The sequence below is a fragment of the Prunus avium genome, chromosome 4 (assembly GCF_965620075.1).
Source record: "Prunus avium chromosome 4, drPruAviu1.hap1.1, whole genome shotgun sequence".
In the NCBI taxonomy this organism is placed as follows: domain Eukaryota; kingdom Viridiplantae; phylum Streptophyta; class Magnoliopsida; order Rosales; family Rosaceae; genus Prunus; species Prunus avium.
Window position 1 is genome coordinate 30,168,028 of NC_142287.1, and position 22,628 is coordinate 30,190,655.

The 22,628-nt window shown below is 37.5% G+C and overlaps 2 protein-coding genes and 1 pseudogene across 2 annotated transcripts; all 3 read left to right on the forward strand.

The window, feature by feature from the left end:
- The first annotated feature begins 3,652 nt into the window (after positions 1-3,652).
- Positions 3,653-8,065, forward strand: LOC110771204 (receptor-like protein EIX2). Its single transcript, XM_021975462.2, has one exon. The coding sequence runs from the start codon at positions 4,408-4,410 to the stop codon at positions 7,501-7,503; it is 3,096 nt and encodes a 1,031-aa protein (XP_021831154.2). The 5' UTR covers positions 3,653-4,407; the 3' UTR covers positions 7,504-8,065.
- Positions 8,066-9,960: 1,895 nt separating this feature from the next.
- LOC148295208 (receptor-like protein EIX2) lies at positions 9,961-11,925 on the forward strand (annotated as a pseudogene).
- A 1,966-nt stretch (positions 11,926-13,891) lies between these two features.
- Positions 13,892-17,624, forward strand: LOC110767424 (receptor-like protein EIX2). The gene has a single exon (XM_021970961.2). It carries the CDS (start codon positions 14,285-14,287, stop codon positions 17,378-17,380), a length of 3,096 nt encoding a protein of 1,031 aa, XP_021826653.2. The 5' UTR covers positions 13,892-14,284; the 3' UTR covers positions 17,381-17,624.
- Positions 17,625-22,628: the final 5,004 nt, after the last annotated feature.

Below are 22,628 nucleotides of genomic sequence, written 5' to 3' on the forward strand. Positions count from 1 at the left end.
ACTTCAATAACTCCAGAAGGAAACACTTGCAATATTGTAAATGGTCCAGACCAACGTGATTTAAGCTTCCCAGGAAAAAGTCGGAGGCGGGAATTAAATAGGAGAACTTTCTGACCAGCAGAGAAATCCTTCCTTAGAATATGCTTATCATGCCATTTCTTCGTACGCTCCTTGTAGATCTTGGCAGTCTCATAAGCTTCATTACGAAGCTCATCCATCTCATTCAATTGAATTGCCCATTTTTCTCCTGCTGCAATCATGTCAAAATTGAGTGTTTGGAGTGCCCAATATGCCTTATGTTCTAGCTCAACCGGTAAGTGACAAGCTTTCCCAAAAACTAGACGATAAGGAGACATGCCAATTGGCATTTTGAACGCTGTTCGATAAGCCCATAATGCATCATCCAATTTCAGTGACCAATCCTTTCTTGAAGCACTCACCGTCTTTTCTAGGATTCGTTTCAATTCTCTATTGGAAACTTCAACTTGTCCACTAGTTTGTGGATGATAGGGAGTAGTAACCTTGTGGGTAATACCATATTTAGCCAAAAGAGAATTGAATTGACGATTGCAAAAGTGTGTACCTCTGTCACTGATGATGCCACGCGGAGTCCCGAATCTGGTGAAAATATTTTTTCTGAGAAATTTGACAACACCCTTGGCATCATTAGTAGGGAGAGCGACGGCTTCAACCCATTTCGACACATAATCAACAGCCACCAATATGTACTTGTTCTTCCAAGATTCAGGGAAAGGTCCCATGAAATCTATTCCCCATACATCAAACAATTCAACTTCTAGAATATTATTCAATGGCATCTGATTTCTGCTAGAAATATTTCCAGTGCGTTGGCATCGATCACAGGCAGCTACAAATGCATAGGCATCCTTGAACAAAGTTGGCCAGAAAAATCCGGATTGCAATACCTTGGCAGCGGTTTTGGATGCACCAAAATGCCCCCCACACGCCAATGTGTGGCAATGCCGCAATATGTCTTCCATCTCTTCCTCAAGCACACATCTCCGTATAACTTGGTCAGGGCAATGTTTCCACAAATACGGATCGTCCCAATAATAATGTTTAACCAAGGAGAAAAATTTCTTCTTCTGATGAAACGATAAATCAACTGGAATGATAGTACTAGCTAAATAATTCACAAAGTCAGCATACCAAGGAGCTGTAGATGATCGAATAGCATATAACTGTTCATCAGGAAACGTCTCCATAATGGGTGTTGCGTCATCACTCACCTCTGCCTCACTGACCAGCCGCGAAAGATGGTCAGCTACCACGTTTTCAGACCCCTTTTTGTCTCGAATTTCAAGATCAAATTCCTGGAGCAATAGTACCCAGCGAATTAATCTTGGTTTTGCATCCTTCTTCGAAAGTAAATACTTTAAAGCTGAGTGATTGGTATACACTATCACCTTTGCTCCAATCAAGTAGGATCGAAATTTATCCAAGGAAAAGATTACTGCTAACAATTCTTTCTCCGTGGTGGTATAATTCCGCTGGGCGTCATTCAAAGTACGACTGGCATAATAAATTACATGAAGTAATTTATTTCTTCTTTGACCCAAAACTGCCCCTACCGCATAGTCACTAGCATCACACATAATCTCAAAAGGCAAGTCCCAATCCGGTGCGACAATGATAGGTGCAGAAGTAAGCTTCTCTTTCAAGACATTAAATGCTTCCAAACAGCTTGAATCAAAATTAAATTCCACATCTTTAAGAAGGAGATTGCATAAGGGCTTCGTGATTTTGGAAAAATCTTGGATAAATCGTCGATAAAATCCAGCATGACCCAGAAAGCTTCGAATCCCCTTTACTGTAGTGGGCGGTGGCAATTTCTCTATGGTATCAATTTTTGCCTTATCAACCTCTATTCCTTTGGCTGAAATTTTGTGCCCTAGGACAATTCCTTCTTGCACCATAAAATGGCACTTCTCCCAATTCAAAACCAAATTGGTTTCTTCACATCTTTTCAGAACTATTGCCAAATTATGTAAACAAGAATCAAAGGATGAGCCAAAAACAGAAAAGTCGTCCATGAATACCTCAATGAAGCGCTCCACCATGTCTGAAAAGATGCTCATCATGCAACGTTGAAAGGTGGCGGGGGCATTACATAATTCGAAGGGCATGCGCCTATATGCAAACGTACCGAATGGGCATGTGAATGTCGTCTTTTCCTGATCTTCAGGTGCAATCGGAATCTGATTATACCCAGAATATCCATCTAAGAAACAATAATATGAATGCCCAGCAAGTCTTTCCAACATCTGATCAATAAAAGGCAAGGGAAAGTGATCTTTCCTTGTTGCAGTGTTTAATTTCCTGTAATCTATGCAGACGCGCCATCCTGTAGTTGTTATTGTCGGGATTAACTCATTCTTATCATTTTTCACCACTGTAATACCCCCTTTTTTCGGTACAACTTGAACTGGGCTCACCCAACTGCTATATGAAATCGGGTAAATTATTCCAGCATCCAATAACTTTAATACCTCAGCTCGCACAACTTCTTTCATATTCGGATTTAATCGGCGTTGATGCTCACAGAAACCCTGTGAACACGGCTAAAAGGACACCGAAACTTCTCTTCAATTCTCTTCTCCCCCTGAAGAGAAGGGTATGTTGGAGTCAACAAAGAGGCAAAACCTCCATGATAAAGAGAAACATATCATTTTTCACTCCCCCTCCCCCCCTTGAAGAGGAGGGGAGGAGAAATCTGGATATGAGAATTTAGAGACAACCGAGAATCGATTGCTCTTATAGCATGCTAAAATATGAATATGGTTTGAATACTTTAGGTTCTTATTTTATTCTTCTCCATAAGAAGGTATATATAATAGTTTACATGAGTGCTTTACAAGGAATTAGATATAGTAAAGGATTAGGAAAGTATCTCCTAATTATACAATGATTTGACAACTATATAAAAATAGGAAAGTAAATCCCTTAATTAATCAAGGAAATAAATCTCCTTGATTAATTAGGAGACTCACTTTAACAAAGCTGGTCTAGGAGCTTTTATATCCTTGTTCTTCCACCACGTGATGGAGAAAGTCTTGCCCTTCTTTCACGTTATTTGCAATTTCTGGTTGCTTTCATTTATCCTAATTTGAGAACTCTGTTTATACATACATAACAAATATTTATATAGATCTTATACTGACTGGGTTCTGCTATGTGTACATTTTACCACCATGTAGAAAGCCCAATAGTACCAGAGAGTAACCAAACCTTTTGTTTCTTCTTCTTTGGGTTGACCTCAAACGTGAACTTACGGTGCCTTTGCCTCATAGTAATTTTGATGCGCCTCTCGCCACTTAATTTCCATTCCATCTCACTCATATTTTGCTTAAACACATTGCTTGTTGATATAAAATTCGACTTTTCCCAGCATATAAAAGGCACAAATACATCCTGCATTAAGGTCTTTTTTTAATTCTATTTCTTTATTTCTAGTTTATTATTGAAATCTCTTCCAAATGCGTACCCCTAAATTAAGAGCTATGTAAAGAAATCTCTGATGTGATCAAGCTAATGCCTAGAAATCTCTTTTTCTTTTCTAGTTTATCATAGAATTTTGATGAGCCTCTTACCACCTAATTTCCATTCCATCTTATTCACATTATGCTGTTATCACAAGCAAGTACCATATTGGTGAGAGATAATGCCAATTTGGTGGTCCAAAATACTTTTATTTTCACATACTAGCATTCCCCATGACAAAGGAATGACACATGCTAGCATTCCCCTTCACCTATAATAATGAGAGGTAGATTTTAAAGAGGCTTAAACGTCTTTTGAGAGAGAGAGAGAGAGAGAGAGAGAGAGAGTAAATGTAAGATAAAATGATGGACCAAATGAGAAGGAGCAGCTCCATGGATAAAAAAACAAAAACATATTGCAAGACATGTGGTCTTCCAAAGTGGATACAATTCTAGCGATTTTGAATTTTCAAGAATTGGAAATGCACCAGGATCAAACAATGAATAAGAACGTCATGGATAGAGACAATGAATAAGAAAGTCATCGATTAACATTCTTTGCAATTGCTGGGAGGGACACATTGGGAAAAAAAATCTAGAAATATAACATATCTTGAATTTAATGATCATCAAATGGTGGAGAAGTCTTGCCCATCTTTCACGTTCTTTGCAGGTCTAACAGCAAAGATGATAATGATAGTGATGGGTTAAAGTGATAGGGAAAAATGCTTGCAAACTTGTAGAACACGTTGGTTAATGTTCTCTAGTAAAATAACCATTGACTTGCAACCTTGTAGAAGACGTTCAGATAAATTTTTACACGCTCCTTGCCTTGCCTCCTATATATGAGTTCACTCATTGAGTAGCCGTCCGCAACAAACAAATTGAGAGAAACTTTATTTGCATAATGGATACTTTGTATTCAAACTTATTCAACCCTCTCTATATTTCCCACTTTTTGCTCCTTTTGTTTTTGGCATCTTCATATCTGCACACTAGCAGTAACTTCTGTTTCTGTTTGGTTGATGGAGTTCCAAGCACTAGTAGTGTGAGATCATGCATCAAGGAAGAGAGAAGTGCGCTTCTCAGTTTTAAACAGGATATCAAGGATCCCTCTGGAAGGCTTTCTTCTTGGGTGGATCACGATTGCTGTCAATGGGAAGGAATTTCTTGCAACAACCGCACCGGTCATGTGGTGAAACTGAGCCTACGGAATCCATATCCACATCCCATAGGGTATGATGAAGAGTGGGACGAGTTGGCTTATAACCAGTCTTGCTTGGGGGGTAAGATAAATCCTTCTTTGCTTAGCTTGAAATATTTAAATTATCTGGATCTAAGCTACAATGATTTTGGTCGGATTCACATCCCTAAGTTCTTTGGGGAGCTTAAAAGTCTGACGTATCTCAATATATCCGACGCATCATTTTCGGGAGAGATTCCCCCTTCTCTTGGTAACTTATCAAAATTGAACTATCTTGATCTTGACTGCTCTTTTTCTTATTTTCCCCCATTAGAAATACATTCCAAAAACTTGAATTGGATTTCTCATCTCTCTTCCTTAAAATACCTCAATCTCAATCAAGTGGATCTTAGCAGCGTAGGAGTTACAAATTTGCTGCACCATGTTAACATGCTTCCTTCCTTATTGGAGTTACACTTATCTTATTGCTTGGTGGAAAGCGCAGGAGTTCCACTATCACTACAGAAGATTAACTTCACTTCACTTTCGGTCCTTGATCTGTCATATAATTTCTTCAATACTTCTTCATTTCCCAACTGGCTTTTCAATCTTACCAGCCTTAGAAAACTTGATCTAAGCTCGAATTCTTTCGATTGTCCTTTTCCTGTTGAACTTGCAAGCCTCAAATCTCTGGAATACCTAGATTTAACTGATTTGGGCCTCAAAGGTCGAATTCCTAGAGTCATTGGAAATATGTGCAAATTGAAGTTTTTAAGTCTTCGGGAGAACCTTTTTTCTGGTGAGAAAATTGAAGAGTTTTTTTGGAGCTTGTCAAATTATCCAAATAATACAATAGCATTAGAATCACTAGATTTGTCTTCTTGTGGGCTGGAAGGCCAACTGCCGGCCTCCTTAGGAATGTTAAAAAGTTTGAAGCATTTATACCTTTCGGGGCTTTTACTTTGGGGTTCAATTCCAGAATCTATTGGAAACTTATCATCCTTGCAAACATTGGCGCTCTTTGGTAGCTATAGGAACGGCTCCATTCCAGAAAGTTTGGGAAAACTCTCCAAGCTAGTTGAACTAGATCTTTCTTGGAATTCATGTGAAGGCTTTCTAACGGAAGCCCATTTCACAAATCTCACAAGATTAAAAGCTCTTCAAATTATCAAGGATGAAATAGAGAAGCCCATGTGCCCCATTTTAAACGTGGCTTATGATTGGGTTCCTCCTTTCAAGCTCCACAACCTTTATATCAGTCACTGCAAAGTGGGTCCTGGTTTTTGGATAATGCTTCAATCTCAGACTGAACTAGTAGATGTCAGCCTTAGAAATACTTTCATCTCGGATTCCATACCAGAGGAATGGTTGTCGAAGATATCTTCCCAAGTCAAATATTTGGATTTATCTTACAACAACTTCAGTGGAAGGCTTCCATTACAATTGAAGTTTCCAAAGCTACACACTTTCAATTTGGGTCATAATCAATTGGAGGGCCCACTTCCACTTTGGCATACTAATACCTCCCACCTTAATCTTCAAGGCAATTTATTTTCCGGGCCAATTCCCTCCAATTTAGACCAATTTATGCCCAAATTGTATTATCTGGATGTTTCTGAGAATCATTTGAATGGTACTATTCCACTCTCTATTTGCAACATGAAGGATATGGAAGTCATTTCGCTAAGACACAATAAACTATCTGGAGAATTCCCTCAACGGTGGAGATTGTGGAGTGGAATACGCATTATTGATGTCTCCCACAACAATCTTTCTGGTAATATTCCGAGTTCAACAGGTATCCCAAGTTCTCTTGAACAATTTAAGGTGAATAATAATAATTTTTGTGGTGAGATTCCTTCTTCCTTGCAAAATTGTACTAATTTGGTCCTACTTAATCTTGGATGCAACAAATTCACTGGAACCCTACCTTTATGGCTTGGATCAAAAGTATCCACATTGCAACTGTTACAACTGCGATTCAACCTTTTAAGTGGGCATATCCCCCACAATTTATGCAGTCTTCCCTACCTTCACATCCTAGACCTTGCTCACAACAACTTTTCAGGGACAATTCCCAAGTGTCTGAAAAATATGACTTGTCTAGCCGATGTTAATGATTCATGCCACGGTTTCGATGGGTATTTTTCATATTATGGAAAAATAACAATAACGTCAAAAGGGGAAGAGCTCGAATATGAAGACGACAAGTTAGCCCGGTACGGAAAGATGATTGATCTTTCGTCAAACAATTTTGAAGGTGAAATCCCTGAACAAGTAGGCAGTCTGGTTGAATTGAGTACATTGAACTTGTCGAGGAATCGATTAACTGGAGAGATTCCTTCAAGCATAGGAAAATTACGTTGGCTTGAAACTCTTGATCTCTCACAAAACCAGCTTTCAGGAGATATCCCTCAAAACTTTTCTTCTTTAACCTCCCTATCACACTTGAACTTATCTTACAACAACTTGATTGGAAACATACCTTCGGGAAACCAACTCCAAACCCTCAATGATCCATCTATTTATGAAGGCAATCCGTTATTGTGTGGGGCTCCTCTTTCAATTGTTTGCCCTAGAGATGATACACGTTCAAGACAGACTTTTACTTCAGAAGATCACAGTAAAGATGATAGCGAAATGTTTTTGTTTTACATTAGCATGGCACTTGGTTTCATTATAGGCTTTTGGGCTGTTTGTGGAACGTTGGTCCTAAAGAAGTCATGGAGGTATGCATATTTTAAATTCCTTGACAACGTGAAAGAGAAAGTAGCCTTAATAATTGCACTGAAGGTAGCTCGTTGGCAAGGGAGATTATGATACGAAGAGAAAATAAAATGGTGCATGCGTGTTCTAGTGGGCTACTCGTCCGACTGTTACTGCTGAAGCTTACTTTTGAAACTTGGCTTAGCTTTTAAATTGTTGCTTTTGCTATTTTTTTTGTTTGGTTTAGCATGTTTTGTATTAGTGTGCTTTCCTCACTTTGTGTTTTGAGGTCTCTCACGAGGGGCTTTGGGTCTTTTTGTCCCTTCTAGGTGTTACTCTTTTATTTCTTCAATAAATTTCTCTCGTACCGTCGAGATTGTCAAAACAAAGGAAAAAGAAAAAGAAAACAATAACACTACATGTATGCTTCTTTCTATCGTAACTAATTTAATATGCACTTGCCGTTGATAAAATAAATCAAAGGAACTAGGATGGTATATTGACAATTGTTTTTCTTTTCTTTTCACTCTTGTCTATCTTATAAGAAATGAAGTTAAAAAGAGATGCTTCTATTTATGAAACCATCAGTGCATTTACCTCATCAAATTTTGAAGACTCTCTCACCACATTCCTAGCACCCAATTCGCGTACATCAATTCCAAATACATCCGTAACTAATGCATTGCCTAGGTACAAATATCAGTGCCTTTATATTATTTTATTATTTTATTATATATTTGTAACCCATCCCCCATCCGTGCCTTCAAAACATTTAGGGCCCGTCTGGTAACGTTTTCGGAGAGTGTTTTCTGAGAATATTTCCAAAGAATGAAAACAAGAAAACGAATTTGCATTTTCAGGAAATGAAAATGCGTCTGGTAGATTAATTAGAAAACATCTTCAGAAAACAAAAACAATGAAAACGTGTCTGGTAGTACAATTTGAAATAATAATATGTGAGTTATTTTTATGAAAACGTTTTCCACGAGAATGAAAACAACTTTTTTCTGTTTTCTACAAGTATACATGAACTTGTTTTCATTTTATGAAAACATTCTCAGTGTTTTCTGTTTTTGGGCCACCGAACGTGTTTTTGCCTCGTTTTTGTTCTCTGAAAATGAAAACAACCTCTTAAAACGTTACCGAACGGGCCCTTATAGTTTTGTTTTTTTCCGTTTCCAATTAATTTCCTTTTCATTCTCTCAAAACATGCTATCCAATATTTTAATTATATTTACCAAGTCACATTAATGTATTCAACAAATAATAGAATCTAGTATATATTTAGTCCTTTAAAACGGAGTTAGGTCAAAGAAATTTAACAATAGCACATTCATTCATTCCTCTAGTACAATCAGAACATGAAAAAAAGCATCAAAATCCAGAGCATGCCATTGTGAATTTAATTACACCAGCACATCAAAATATTTTCTCTTCGTATCAAGTGTAATTGTACAAAACAAGAAGAGCCGTGGGATTCACAATTTGTAATGAATGAAAGCAAACCAAGAGCAGTGCACTACGTACCTATTTTACGCACGTCCACGGAGGCAATATGTAATATACGCACGAGTTACTTGGCATCAACCACTACATGGGCAATAGTAAACCAAAACTGTAAACCAAACTGTAAACCAAAATTTCAACCAAAATTTTTACCTAAACTGTAAACCAAAATTTCAAGGGGGCATTTCAATATAATTTAGCCTATGTATAAAGTCTTTAGTTGGCACTGTCTTTGTGTTGGTTCGTGCCTTACTGGAAATGATGGAGGGTTTTAGGCACGGTTTTAAGTTTTTCCGTGCCTTATTCTCACTTTATTCAAATAATTAGTCATGAAAAATATTAATCCGTATCCAATAACATTTTATATTATCAGTCCCTAATAAAGGGTCCCTATAGAGCATTTTTCTAGTAGTGCCCATTGGATTCACTGTAAAAACTCTATTCCATTAGAAATTTTTAATTTAAAATATATATAAATAATGTGTTCCATATCCATACTCCATACAAAGGAAAAGAAGGGGATGCCTTTTTATTTTCCGCAGTAAATAGTAGAATGTGACAACCAATGAATTTCCCAGAAGCCAACTTTTTTCTATTTCTTGCAATACACGTTTTGGAAATTTGGAAGCATGACTTGTGAAGGTCAATGCTTTGCCTTTTAGTCTTTCTTTATTATAGCGCTTACAAAGGTGTTCGATTGGTATTATTACTTCGGCAGCCGAAGTCAAAAAAATGCATCAATAAGAATGGGCACACCTGAGTCTAAGTGGGCTTGCAAACTTTTAGAACACGTTGAGCTTAGTGTTTTAGGTAAAGAACCATCCACTTTAATTAAGATATAAATTTTTAATACGCACTTATTGAGTGGGGATCTGCATCAAACAAATTGAGAAAACTTGATTTGTATAATTAATGGATGATAATGATAGTGATGGATTAAGTGATAAGGAAAAAATGCTTGCAAACTTGTAAAACGCTTTGTTTAATGTTCTCTAGTAAAATAACTATTGACTTGCCTCCTATATATGAGTTCACTCATTGAGTAGCCGTTTGCAACAAACAAATTGAGAGAAACTTTATTTGCATAATGGATACTTTGTATTCGAACTTATTCAACCCTCCCTATATTTCTCACTTTTTGCTCCTTTTGTTTTTGGCATCTTCGTATCTGCACACTAGCAGTAACCTGTTTCTGTTTGATTGATGGAGTTCCAAGCACTAGTAGTGTGAGATCATGCATCGAGGAAGAGAGAAGTGCGCTTCTTAGTTTTAAACAGGATCTCAAGGATCCCTCTGGAAGGCTTTCTTCTTGGGTGGGTCGCGATTGCTGTCAATGGGAAGGGATTTCATGCACCAACCGCACCGGTCATGTGGCGAAGGTGGACCTCCGGAATCCATATCGATGTCTATATTGTGGGCGTCATGATGAAGAGTGGGACGAGTTGGCTTATAACCAATTTTCCTTGGGGGGTAAGATAAATCCTTCTTTGCTTATCTTGAAATATTTAAATTATCTTGATCTAAGCTACAATGATTTTGATGGGATTCACATCCCTGAGTTCTTTGGGGAGCTTCAAAGTCTAAGGTATCTCAATATTTCCTTTGCATCATTTTCAGGAGAGATTCCGCCTTCTCTCGGTAACTTATCAAAATTGAACTATCTTGATCTTGACTGCTCTTTGTCGTCCTTATTCGAAATGCTTTCCAAAAGCTTGAATTGGCTTTCTCATCTCTCTTCCCTAAAATACCTCAATCTCAATGGAGTGAATCTTAACAGCATAGGAGTTCCAAATTGGCTGCATCATGTTAACATGCTTCCTTCCTTACTGGAGTTACACTTATCTAATAGCATGATTGAAAGCCTTCCACTATCACTACAGAAGATTAACTTCACCTCACTTTCGGTCCTTGATCTGTCATATAATTTCTTCAATACTTCTTCATTTCCCAGCTGGCTTTTCAATCTTACCAGCCTCAAAAAACTTGATTTAAGCAAGTCTTCTTTCGGTGGTCCTTTTCCCGATGCTTGCAAGCCTTAAATCTCTGGAATACCTAGATTTAAGTGATTTGGGCCTCAAAGGTCGAATTGCCAGAGTCATTGGAAATATGTGCAAATTGAAGTTTTTAAGTCTTGGGAACACATTTGATGATTTTGGGAACAAATTGTGTGGTGAGAAAATTGAAGAGATTTGGAGGAGTTGGTCAAATTGTCCAAATAATACAATGGCATTAGAATCACTAGATTTTTCTGATTGTGGGCTCGAAGGCCAACTGCCGGCCTCCTTAGGAATGTTAACAAGTTTGCAGCATTTACACCTTTCGAGCCTCTTACTTTGGGGTTCAATTCCAGAATCTATTGGAAACTTGTCATCCTTGAAAACACTGGACCTCTCTAGTAGCAATTTGAACAGCTCCATTCCAAAAAGTTTGGGAAAACTCTCCCAGCTAGTTGAACTGGATCTATCAAATAATTCATGGGAAGGCATTCTAACGGAAGCCCATTTCATAAATCTCACCAGTTTAAAAGATATTTCAATATTAAATTCTTATAGAGAGATGCCCGTGTCTCTCCTTTTAAACGTGGCTTATGATTGGGTTCCTCCTTTCAAGCTCCACATACTTCACATTGGAGGCTGCAGAGTAGGTCATTGTTTTTGGGCATTGATTCAATCTCAGACTGAACTAGTCTATATTAGCCTTTATAATACTTTCATCTCAGATTCCATAGAGGAATGGTTGTCGAAGATATCTTCCCAAGTCAAATATTTGGATTTATCTTACAACAACTTCAGTGGAAAGCTTCCATTACAATTGAAGTTTACAAAGCTACAGATTATCAGATGGGTCATAATCAATTGGAAGGCCCACTTCCACTTTGGCCCACTAATGTCTATATCCTTGATCTTCAAAGCAATTTATTTTCCGGGCCAATTCCCTCCAATTTAGACCAATTAATGCCAGAATTGAATTCGCCGGATGTATTTGTTTAATATATTGTTTAAAAAAGAGAGAGAGAGAGGAGAGAAAAAAGAAGGAAAAGACAAAGTTGTATGTAGAAACATTATAAATATCAAATGGTGTATCACATAATCACAAAGTTGTTTGTAGCATGGTGGATAATGTGTTGGAGAGGAATGAAAGTGAAAGGGCTTGTATGTGTGTTGAAGTCTCAATTTCCTTACACTTTTTAGCGGGTTGGCATGTATTACACGGGTTGACACGACCCGTTTAATAAACGGGTTAAACAGGCATTTTAGCGGGTTGGTGGGTTGACCCGAAACACACCCGTTTAATAAATGAGTCATAACGGATTGACCCAAAAATTACCCAATTATTAATCGTACGGGTTCGGATCGTGTTTTTTCTGTACGAGTTTCGAGTTATGTAATGGGTCGTACAGGAAATTGACACCCCTAGCAATGACCATAGTTATAGTGATTAATATTTGACATTAGTGTGCTTTTGCTCTCCTTTCGGTGCTTTTTAATATTACTATCTACTTCGACTAAAAACAAAAACAAAAACAAAATTGATTGATCCAAAAATTATAACACCATCACCATCATGACACTCAAGTTGCAGTTGCAAATTCCGCACACAGTTGATTTCAAACGGACCACTACATGGAGAAGATTTCATCCTCAGCAGCAGCAATTGGTGCAATCAGAAAATTAGCTCTTGGACACCCTTAGGACAATCCCAATGGTGGAGGGTCTAAATATGGTGGATAGAGCCCCCTTTTAGAGCTCAAAAGGAATATTCGATGTTCTAAGAGTATCTTTCCCGCAATGGTGGTAAGCTCTATATTTGGGCTCTAAATTTTTCTATGATGAAATTTGATTTATGTCTTTACTCTTTTTTTTTGGTTCATGTATATTTATATTTTGTTAATTTTTTTCTTATGAACATTTTAACTAAAAACAATTAATATTTGGACGAGATTATGAAACTACATTTTGATTTATAGACATTGTTTGCAGAAGTGTTTATAGGGAAAAAAAAAATAGAGTTTAAATTTGAGTGAAATGAACTGGGTTTGAATGAAAAAAATGGTAAATTAGAATAAAAAAAAGTGATTGAAAAAAAAACGATAAAAGAAGAGACGTTGATTTGCAAACAATAAAAGTGATTAGGAGCAGCCAGTTATTTGCAAAACAATAAATTTAAATAAAAAAAAGTCTTTATTCAGAGAGTAATGGAGCGGCCGCAAGTCAAAAATGTTCACCCGTGCCTATAGTCCAAAAATGAGTGCATTCTGCAGGGTCAAGTGGCTTCAACCGAATTCCTATATATATAGGTGTTGTTGCAACCCTCCGATGGGCCGAGCCATTTAGAGCCCACTATTTATCATCATTGGTGTTGCTTTTTTGGGTTGGGACTGTTCCATCTGCACCCTTGAGGCAGATAGAGCCCTCCATTGGGCTTGCTATTACAAACTGATTTCTAGGGAGAAGTTGGTATATGGGCAGAACCACAGCCACCCATATCTACATGGCCCACCACAACAAGTTTATTGCCTTTTGGTTTTTTCCGTCGCTAAATCTGCAGACTTTTTTTTTTTTTTGGGCGAAATTATATGTTGGCTTTGGCAAAAGATTTTTGAAGAAGAAAAAAAAACCTATATGGCTCACCATCAACTACAACACATTAGGAAAATATTATTTTCTCAAGTTCATATGTATTCTCGCTCAAGAACGGAATAATATGTTAAACTGGTCTAGGAGCATTTATATCATTGTTCTTCCACCACGTGATGGAGAAAGTTTTGCCCTTAGTTCACGTTCTTTGAAGGTCTAACAGTAAATATGATAATGACATTGAGAGAGAGAGTAAATGTAAGATAAAATGATGGACCAAATGAGAAGGAGCAACTCCATGGATACAAAAACAAAAACATATTGCAAGACATGTGGTCTTCCAAAGTGGATACAATTCTAGCGATTTTGAATTTTCAAGAATTGGAAATGCACAAGGATCAAACAATGAATAAGAACGTCATGGATAGAGACAATGAATAAGAAAGTCATCGATTAACATTCTTTGCAATTGCTGGGAGGGACACATTGGGAAAAAAAATCTAGAAATATAACATATCTTGAATTTAATGATCATCAAATGGTGGAGAAGTCTTGCCCATCTTTCACGTTCTTTGCAGGTCTAACAGCAAAGATGATAATGATAGTGATGGGTTAAAGTGATAGGGAAAAATGCTTGCAAACTTGTAGAACACGTTGGTTAATGTTCTCTAGTAAAATAACCATTGACTTGCAACCTTGTAGAAGACGTTCAGATAAATTTTTACACGCTCCTTGCCTTGCCTCCTATATATGAGTTCACTCATTGAGTAGCCGTCCGCAACAAACAAATTGGGAGAAACTTTATTTGCATAATGGATACTTTGTATTCAAACTTATTCAACCCTCTCTATATTTCCCACTTTTTGCTCCTTTTGTTTTTGGCATCTTCATATCTGCACACTAGCAGTCACTTCTGTTTCTGTTTGGTTGATGGAGTTCCAAGCACTAGTAGTGTGAGATCATGCATCAAGGAAGAGAGAAGTGCGCTTCTCAGTTTTAAACAGGATATCAAGGATCCCTCTGGAAGGCTTTCTTCTTGGGTGGATCACGATTGCTGTCAATGGGAAGGAATTTCTTGCAACAACCGCACCGGTCATGTGGTGAAACTGAGCCTACGGAATCCATATCCACATCCCATAGGGTATGATGAAGAGTGGGACGAGTTGGCTTATAACCAGTCTTGCTTGGGGGGTAAGATAAATCCTTCTTTGCTTAGCTTGAAATATTTAAATTATCTGGATCTAAGCTACAATGATTTTGGTCGGATTCACATCCCTAAGTTCTTTGGGGAGCTTAAAAGTCTGACGTATCTCAATATATCCGACGCATCATTTTCGGGAGAGATTCCCCCTTCTCTTGGTAACTTATCAAAATTGAACTATCTTGATCTTGACTGCTCTTTTTCTTATTTTCCCCCATTAGAAATACATTCCAAAAACTTGAATTGGATTTCTCATCTCTCTTCCTTAAAATACCTCAATCTCAATCAAGTGGATCTTAGCAGCGTAGGAGTTACAAATTTGCTGCACCATGTTAACATGCTTCCTTCCTTATTAGAGTTACACTTATCTGATTGCTTGGTTGAAAGCGCAAAAGTTCCACTATCACTACAGAAGATTAACTTCACTTCACTTTCGGTCCTTGATCTGTCACGTAATTTATTCAATACTTCTTCATTTCCCAACTGGCTTTTCAATCTTACCAGCCTTAGAAAACTTGATCTAAGGGAGAATTCTTTCAGTGGTCCTTTTCCTGGTGAACTTGCAAGCCTCAAATATCTGGAATACCTAGATTTAACTTATTTGGGCCTCAAAGGTCGAATTTCCAGAGTCATTGGACATCTGTCCAAATTGAAGTTTTTAAGTCTTAAGGGGAACTATTTTTCTGGTGAGAAAATTGAAGAGTTTTTTTGGAGCTTGTCAAATTATCCAAATAATACAATAGCATTAGAATCACTAGATTTATCTTATTGTGGGCTGGAAGGCCAACTGCCGGCCTCCTTAGGAATGTTAAAAAGTTTGAAGCATCTACACCTTTCGTGGCTTTTACTTTGGGGTTCAATTCCAGAATCTATTGGAAACTTATCATCCTTGCAAACATTGGACCTCTTTGGTAGCTATAGGAACGGCTCCATTCCAGAAAGTTTGGGAAAACTCTCCGAGCTAGTTACACTAGATCTTTCTTGGAATTCATGTGAAGGCTTTCTAACGGAAGCCCATTTCACAAATCTCACCAGATTAAAAGCTCTTCAAATCTCACCAGATGAAATAGAGAAGCCCATGTGCCCCATTTTAAACGTGGCTTATGATTGGGTTCCTCCTTTCAAGCTCCACAACCTTGATATAAGTGACTGCAAAGTGGGTCCCGGTTTTTGGATAATGCTTCAATCTCAGACTGAACTAGTAGATGTCAGCCTTAGTAATACTTTCATCTCGGATTCCATACCAGAGGAATGGTTGTCGAAGATATCTTCCCAAGTCAAATATTTGGATTTATCTTACAACAACTTCAGTGGAAGGCTTCCATTACAATTGATGTTTCCAATGCTAGAGAATATCAATTTGGGTCATAATCAATTGGAAGGCCCACTTCCACTTTGGCGCACCAATGCCCACTACCTTGATCTTCAAAGTAATTTATTTTCCGGTCCAATTCCCTCCAATTTAGACCAATTGATGCCCAAATTGATATATTTGGATGTTTCTGAGAATCTTTTGAATGGTACTATTCCACTCTCTATTTGCAACATGAAGGATATGGAAGTCATTTCGCTAAGAAACAATCAACTATTTGGAGAGTTCCCTCAACGGTGGAGTTTTTGGAGTGGAATAATCATTATTGATGTCTCACACAACAATCTTTCTGGTCATATTCCGAGTTCAATGGATATCCCAAGTTCTCTTGAAACATTTAAGGTGAATAATAATAATTTTAGTGGTGAGATTCCTTTTTCCTTACAAAATTGCACTTCTTTGATCATACTTAATCTTGGAGGCAACAAATTCACTGGAAACCTACCTTTATGGATTGGATCAAATGTATCCACCTTGGAAGTGTTACAACTGCGATCCAACCTTTTAAGCGGGCATATCCCTCCCCATTTCTGCAATCTTCCACACCTTCACGTCCTAGACCTTGCTCACAACAACTTTTCAGGGACCATTCCTAAGTGTCTAAAAAATATGACTTGTCTAGTTGAAGTTAATGATACATGCCAAAGTTTCTTCTCGCGTGAAGACTATTATGGAAAAACAACAATAACGTCAAAAGGGAACGAGCTCGAATATGGAGATTGCCAGTTAGCCATATGGGTAAACATGATTGATCTTTCGTCAAACAGTTTTGAAGGTCAAATCCCTGAACAAGTAGGTAGTCTGGTTGAATTAAGTACGTTGAACTTGTCGATGAATCGATTAACTGGAGAGATTCCTTCAAGCATCGGAAAATTACGCTGGCTTGAAACTCTTGATCTCTCACACAACCAGCTTTCAGGACATATCCCTCAAAACTTTTCTTCTTTAACCTTCCTATCTCACTTGAACTTATCTCACAACAACTTGACTGGAAAAATACCTTCCGGAAACCAACTCCAAACCCTCGATGATCCATCTATTTATGAACACAATCCGTCCCTGTGTGGGGCTCCTCTTTCAACTGTATGCCCTACAGATGACACAAAAACAGGACAAACTTTTCCTGCAGAAGATCACAGTAAAGATGATAAGGAAGGGTTTTGGTTTTACGTCAGCATGGCACTTGGTTTTATAGTAGGCTTTTGGGCTGTTTGTGGAACGTTGGTCCTAAAGGAGTCATGGAGGTTTGCCTATTTTAATTTCTTTGACAACGTCAAAGAGAAGGTAGCGTTAACAATTGGATTGAAAGTAGCTCGTTGGCAAGGGAGATTGTGATATGAAGAGAAAATAAAAATTGTGCATGCGTGTTCTGGTGGGCTACTGGTCCTCCTGGTGCTGCTGAAGCTTACTTTTGGAACTTGTCTCAGCTTTTAAATTGTTGCTTGTGCTAGTTTTTTTTTATTTGGTTTGGCTTGTTTTGTATTAGCGTGCTTTACGCACTTTGTATTTTGGGTCTCTCACGAGGGGCTTTGCTTCTTGTCGTCCCTTCTAGGTGTTACTATTTTATTTCATCAATAAATTTCTCTCGTGCTGTCAAGATTGTCAAAACAAAGGAAAAAAAAAAACAATAACACTAAGCATGTGTGCTTCTTTCTATCGTAACTAATTTAACATGCACTTGCCGTCTATAAAATAAATCTAGGGAACTAGGATGGTATATTGACATTTGTTTTTTTTTCTTTTCACTCTTGGCTATCTTATAAGAAATGAAGTTAAAAAGAGATACTTCTATTTACGAAACTATTGGTGCTTTTACCTCATCAAATTTTGAAAAGTCTCTCACCACCTAATTTTCATCCCATTTTATTCACAGTTTGCTTAAGCCGCATGGTACATGTCAAGTTAGGAAAGCGCTCATGTGAGAGCTAATGCTGATTTTTGGTCTATATTTTTTTGCTTTAGTTTTCTGAAGGGGCCTTTCAATATAAACTCAGTCAATGACCAAAGTGTTGGGAAAAACCCTCCTATTATAGTTATAGAATAAAAACCTAATTTTTTTTGTATTACTTAGTTTTTATGACTATTTTGCCCTTTAAGATAAATAATGGAAACAAATTAAAAGCACTTTATTTTTTTTATACAATTAAAAGTGTTTTTTTTTTTTTTTTGTACAATTAAAAGTGCTTAATTTGATGTATTTGTTAGTCCCAAATTCTGAATTTGAATTTTGAACATACACTCCATATATAGAGCAAACCTCATACCTTCTCTGACAGCCGCAGCCTCCGCAAGGGTAGGAGGAGAGGATGTTTTGGGAAGCAAATGACCGTAGCTAGCCTCCGTATGTGGGAAAACATACCTATGTGGCATATTGATGTACAGACCATATATCGAGCGATGTACATAATCGAGTACAAAAGGAAATAGAAATCAAAGTGTAATAAAGATTAGGGATTGACAACAAAAAAACTGCAAGAGGCTAAAATAGGCACACACAAATATTGATTATTATAAACCATAAATATCGGTGACTCATCAGCTCAATATGGTAAATTTGATGATGTGGAAAGATGGTCAATGGGTTTACATTGAAAATTGTAAATATGTGGGTTATTCATAATAAACCCTAGCACTTTTGGGTTTTAATCTAATTTTCTATGTTTTTTTGAATTAGAAGTCCAAAGCTGAAAAGGCAAATGTAGGTCTCATTCTAGGTTCAATTTTTGCATTTGTGCATGGTGATTGTAATGCTAGACTCCACACTCATGTACGCTTAGTGATTATAAGCTGTTGATGCGTCTCGTAATAATAATAACAAGAAGTTGAGAGATTCACATGTTGTATGGTGATCCTTGACAACTCAAACTCCCCACAAGTGTATTGTAATATCAACATGCTAAATATATTCCAATTTCTAGACGTATATAAATAATGCATTGAGTAATTTTATTGTGGATATAATTAAGTCTGGTGATTTTGAATTCTTAAAAATTGGAAATGCTCAAATATAAGATGACAATATGTAGATATGGTGGGTTTCTGGGTTTGGCAATGTATATATAGGGAAAAAAACCAAAACTCTGAGACTTATAGCTGGGTGCTTTCATCTGGAACAATTTCTGAGGCTTGCTTACATTCGGTTAGAAAATTCATAAACAACAGCAGCAGGTTTTGGGCCAATTGTCAGAATGCAGGAAAAACACCAAAACTCTGAGACTTGGTTGAAGTTCTAGAAGCTTTTATATCCTTAAAATTGCTGAAAATGAAAAAGGGATAATGTGTTTTTAAATATACCGTAATAATTTAATTGTACAGAACTACTGAGTACTCAATTCACTGCAAAAACTCTTTTCCATTAATTTTTTTATAAAAAATATTTAAATAATGTGTTCCCATAAGGAATTTTTTTTTTTTTTGGTCATACAAAGGAAAAGATAGGGATGGCTTACCTGAGTCTGGGTGTTCGATTGGTATTATTGCTTTGGCAGCCATAGTAAAAAAAATACATCAATATAGGGGCACTAACCTGAGTCTGAGTGGACTTGCAAACACGTTGAGGTTAGTGTGTTTGGTAAAGAACCATCCACTTTAATTAAGATATAAATTTTACACACTCCTTGCCTACGATATATGAGTTCCACTTATTGAATGGGGATCTGCGAGAAAATTTGATTTGTATAATTAATGGATACTTTGTTTTCAAACTTATTCAAGCCTTGCTATATTTCTCACTTTTTTCTCCTTCTGTTTTTGGCATCTTCATATCTGCACAGCAGTGTGAGATCATGCATTGAGGAAGAGAGAAGTGCGCTTATCAGTTTTAAACAGGATCTCAAGGATCCCTCTGGAAGGCTTTCTTCTTGGGTGGGTCGCGCGATTGCTGTCAATGGCAAGGGATTTCGTGCAACAACCGCACTGGTCATGTGGCAAAGGTGAATCTCCGGAATCCATATGTTTTGAAGTATGACGAGGAGTGGGACGAGTTGGAACTTGTCTTAGCTTTTAAATTGTTGTTTTTGCTAATTTTATTTGGTTTGGCTTGTTTGTTTTTTAGTGCTTTCCTCACTTTGTGTTTTGGGTCTCTCACAAGGGGTTTGGTTCTTGTCTTCCCTTCTAGGTGTTACTCTTTTATTTCTTCAATAAATTTCTCTCGTGCCGTCGAGATTGTCAAAACAAAGAAAAAAGAAAAAAATAATAACAATATGCATGTGTGCTTCTTTCTATCATAACTTATTGGAAGATTGGTAGCCGTTAGCTACCTATGATTAGCTTGGTGGCTGCTAGCTGTGATTAGCTAGTGGTTGTCTCACTTCCTTATTTTAGGGGATGTGTTGTAATTAATAGTTTTTCCTATAATTATGGGTTAAAGTTAAGGGTTGGTGTGTGTTGGCAGACAGCCCCTAAACTGACCACGTGTGTGTGTTGGTAGACAGCCCCTAGAGTGGCCACACCAGCTTATGCATATATATACCTTTGTAACCGTGGAAACATAACATAATGAGAAATTACATTCTCTCTGTCATTTTCAATATGGTATCAGAGCAGGAACCTTAACAGGCCTGTCTCCATTTTCTTTTCCTTCGTTCCTTCTGTACATTCTATTCAATAATGGCAGAAGATAATCCTTTTGGCTCTGAAACTGAAAGCTTCACAGCACCTCGTTCTAGTTTTCCAGAAGCTGAAGTCAACCCAAACCAACGATTGTGCTCTGTGTTGTTAAATGAGTTTAACTATCTTCCATGGTCTAGAGCAGTATCTCTTGCCCTTGGAGGAAGATCCAAACTTGGATTTATTAATGGAAGCATTGAGGCACCTGACGCCTCATCTCCGAAGTATGAAGCATGGCTGTGCAAAGACCAATTAGTCATGTCATGGCTCCTCAACTCCATGGATCCTAAGCTGTCTGAAATCTTCAGTTTTTCAGAATCCTCTCTTTCTCTTTGGAAGGCAGTCAAAGATATGTATGGAAATCAAAACAATGCAGCTCGAGTGCTCCAACTTAAGAGGAATCTTGCAAGTCTCCAACAAGGTGATAAATCCTTTGTTCATCATCTCGGTTGCATGAGAAATATGTGGAACGAACTAGATATGTATCGACCACATACTATCGATGCTGACGTACTGTTAAAAAGGTTTGAGGAAGACAAAATCTTTCATTTGCTAGCAAGTTTGGGCTCTGAATATGAAGATCTTAGAAGCCATATTCTAATGAACCCCGAACTTCCATCATTTGCAAGTGTTTGCACTACTGTCCAGCGAGAAGAAGTACGTAGGAAAGTCATGAATGTTGACATAAATTCTAGTATGTCTGAGGCTAGAGCTTTTGTGACAAACCAAAAATCATCTGGAGATAAAGTGTACAAGGGAAAAAGGCCAGATCTGAAGTGTTTACACTGCAATAATGTTGGACATCTAATAGATCGATGTTGGATATTACACCCTGAGTTGAAGCCAAAGTTTGAGAACAAGCCTTCAAGAGACTACAAGGGCTCACAAACCAGATCACATACAAACAAAAACCATGCTGCTGCTGCCACATCAATTAAAGGGCTGACAAACTTCACAGCCAATCCGGCTGACTTGATAAATGAGTTCTCAGCCTATCTTCAAACCAAAAGAGGAAGCACAGGTGAAGTATTGACTGGTGAAAATCAAACTGCTCTTCTTGGGCAGTTTGCAGGATTCTTAGCTGAGTCTAATCGTGTACCTCAAGGAAATATTCCAGGTATTATGTGTGCTCTTTCAACTGCTCTAAATGTTAGTCATTCTCATGATTTTTGGATTATAGACTCAGGTGCCACTGATCACATGACAAATCAATATTCAAAGCTATACAATTTTGAAAGCTACACTAAACCATCACTAGTTTCTGTAGCAAATGGTAGAGGTGTACCCGTTCTAGGTAGAGGGAAAGTTAAACTGATTTCAGATAGTGTTGAGTCCACAGCATTATATGTTCCATCCTTCCCTTTTCAATTGTTGTCAGTAGGAAGAATTACAAATTCTCTCAACTGTCGTGCAATTTTCTCTCCTCACAATGTTGTTTTTCAGGATCTAGCCACCAAGAAGCTGATTGGTGAAGGTCACTACCTAAATGGGCTGTACTATTTTTCAAAGGACCTTAATGTTCCAAAAGGGTTCCAAGTCAGTTCAAATCTAGAACATCAGTTGTGGCACCAACGTCTAGCACATCGCTCAGAATTTGTTTTGTCTACTTTGTTTCCTAGTTTATGCAAATCCTCACTTGTATGTGAAATTTGTCAATTGTCAAAATTTACTAGACTTCCATTTAACTCTTCCATATCTAGAGCTAGCAAGCTTTTTGAGATGGTGCACTCCGATGTTTGGGGACTTGCACCTCTAGAGTCTTTTGATGGTTATAGGTACTACGTTACTTTTGTTGATGATTTTTCAAGAGTCACTTGGTTGTACCTCCTAAAATTCAAAAGTGAAGTCATGGATGCTTTCAAGAATTTTCATAATCTTGTCATGAACCATTTTTCATCTCAAATTCACATACTAAGGTCTGATAATGGCACTGAATATACATCCAAAAATATGACTGACTATTTGAGCACACATG

Excerpts from the sequence above, each read along its gene's own strand:
- LOC110771204 (XM_021975462.2), top strand. The coding sequence starts at position 4,408 with ATGGATACTTTGTATTCAAACTTATTCAACCCTCTCTATATTTCCCAC.
- LOC110767424 (XM_021970961.2), top strand. The coding sequence starts at position 14,285 with ATGGATACTTTGTATTCAAACTTATTCAACCCTCTCTATATTTCCCAC.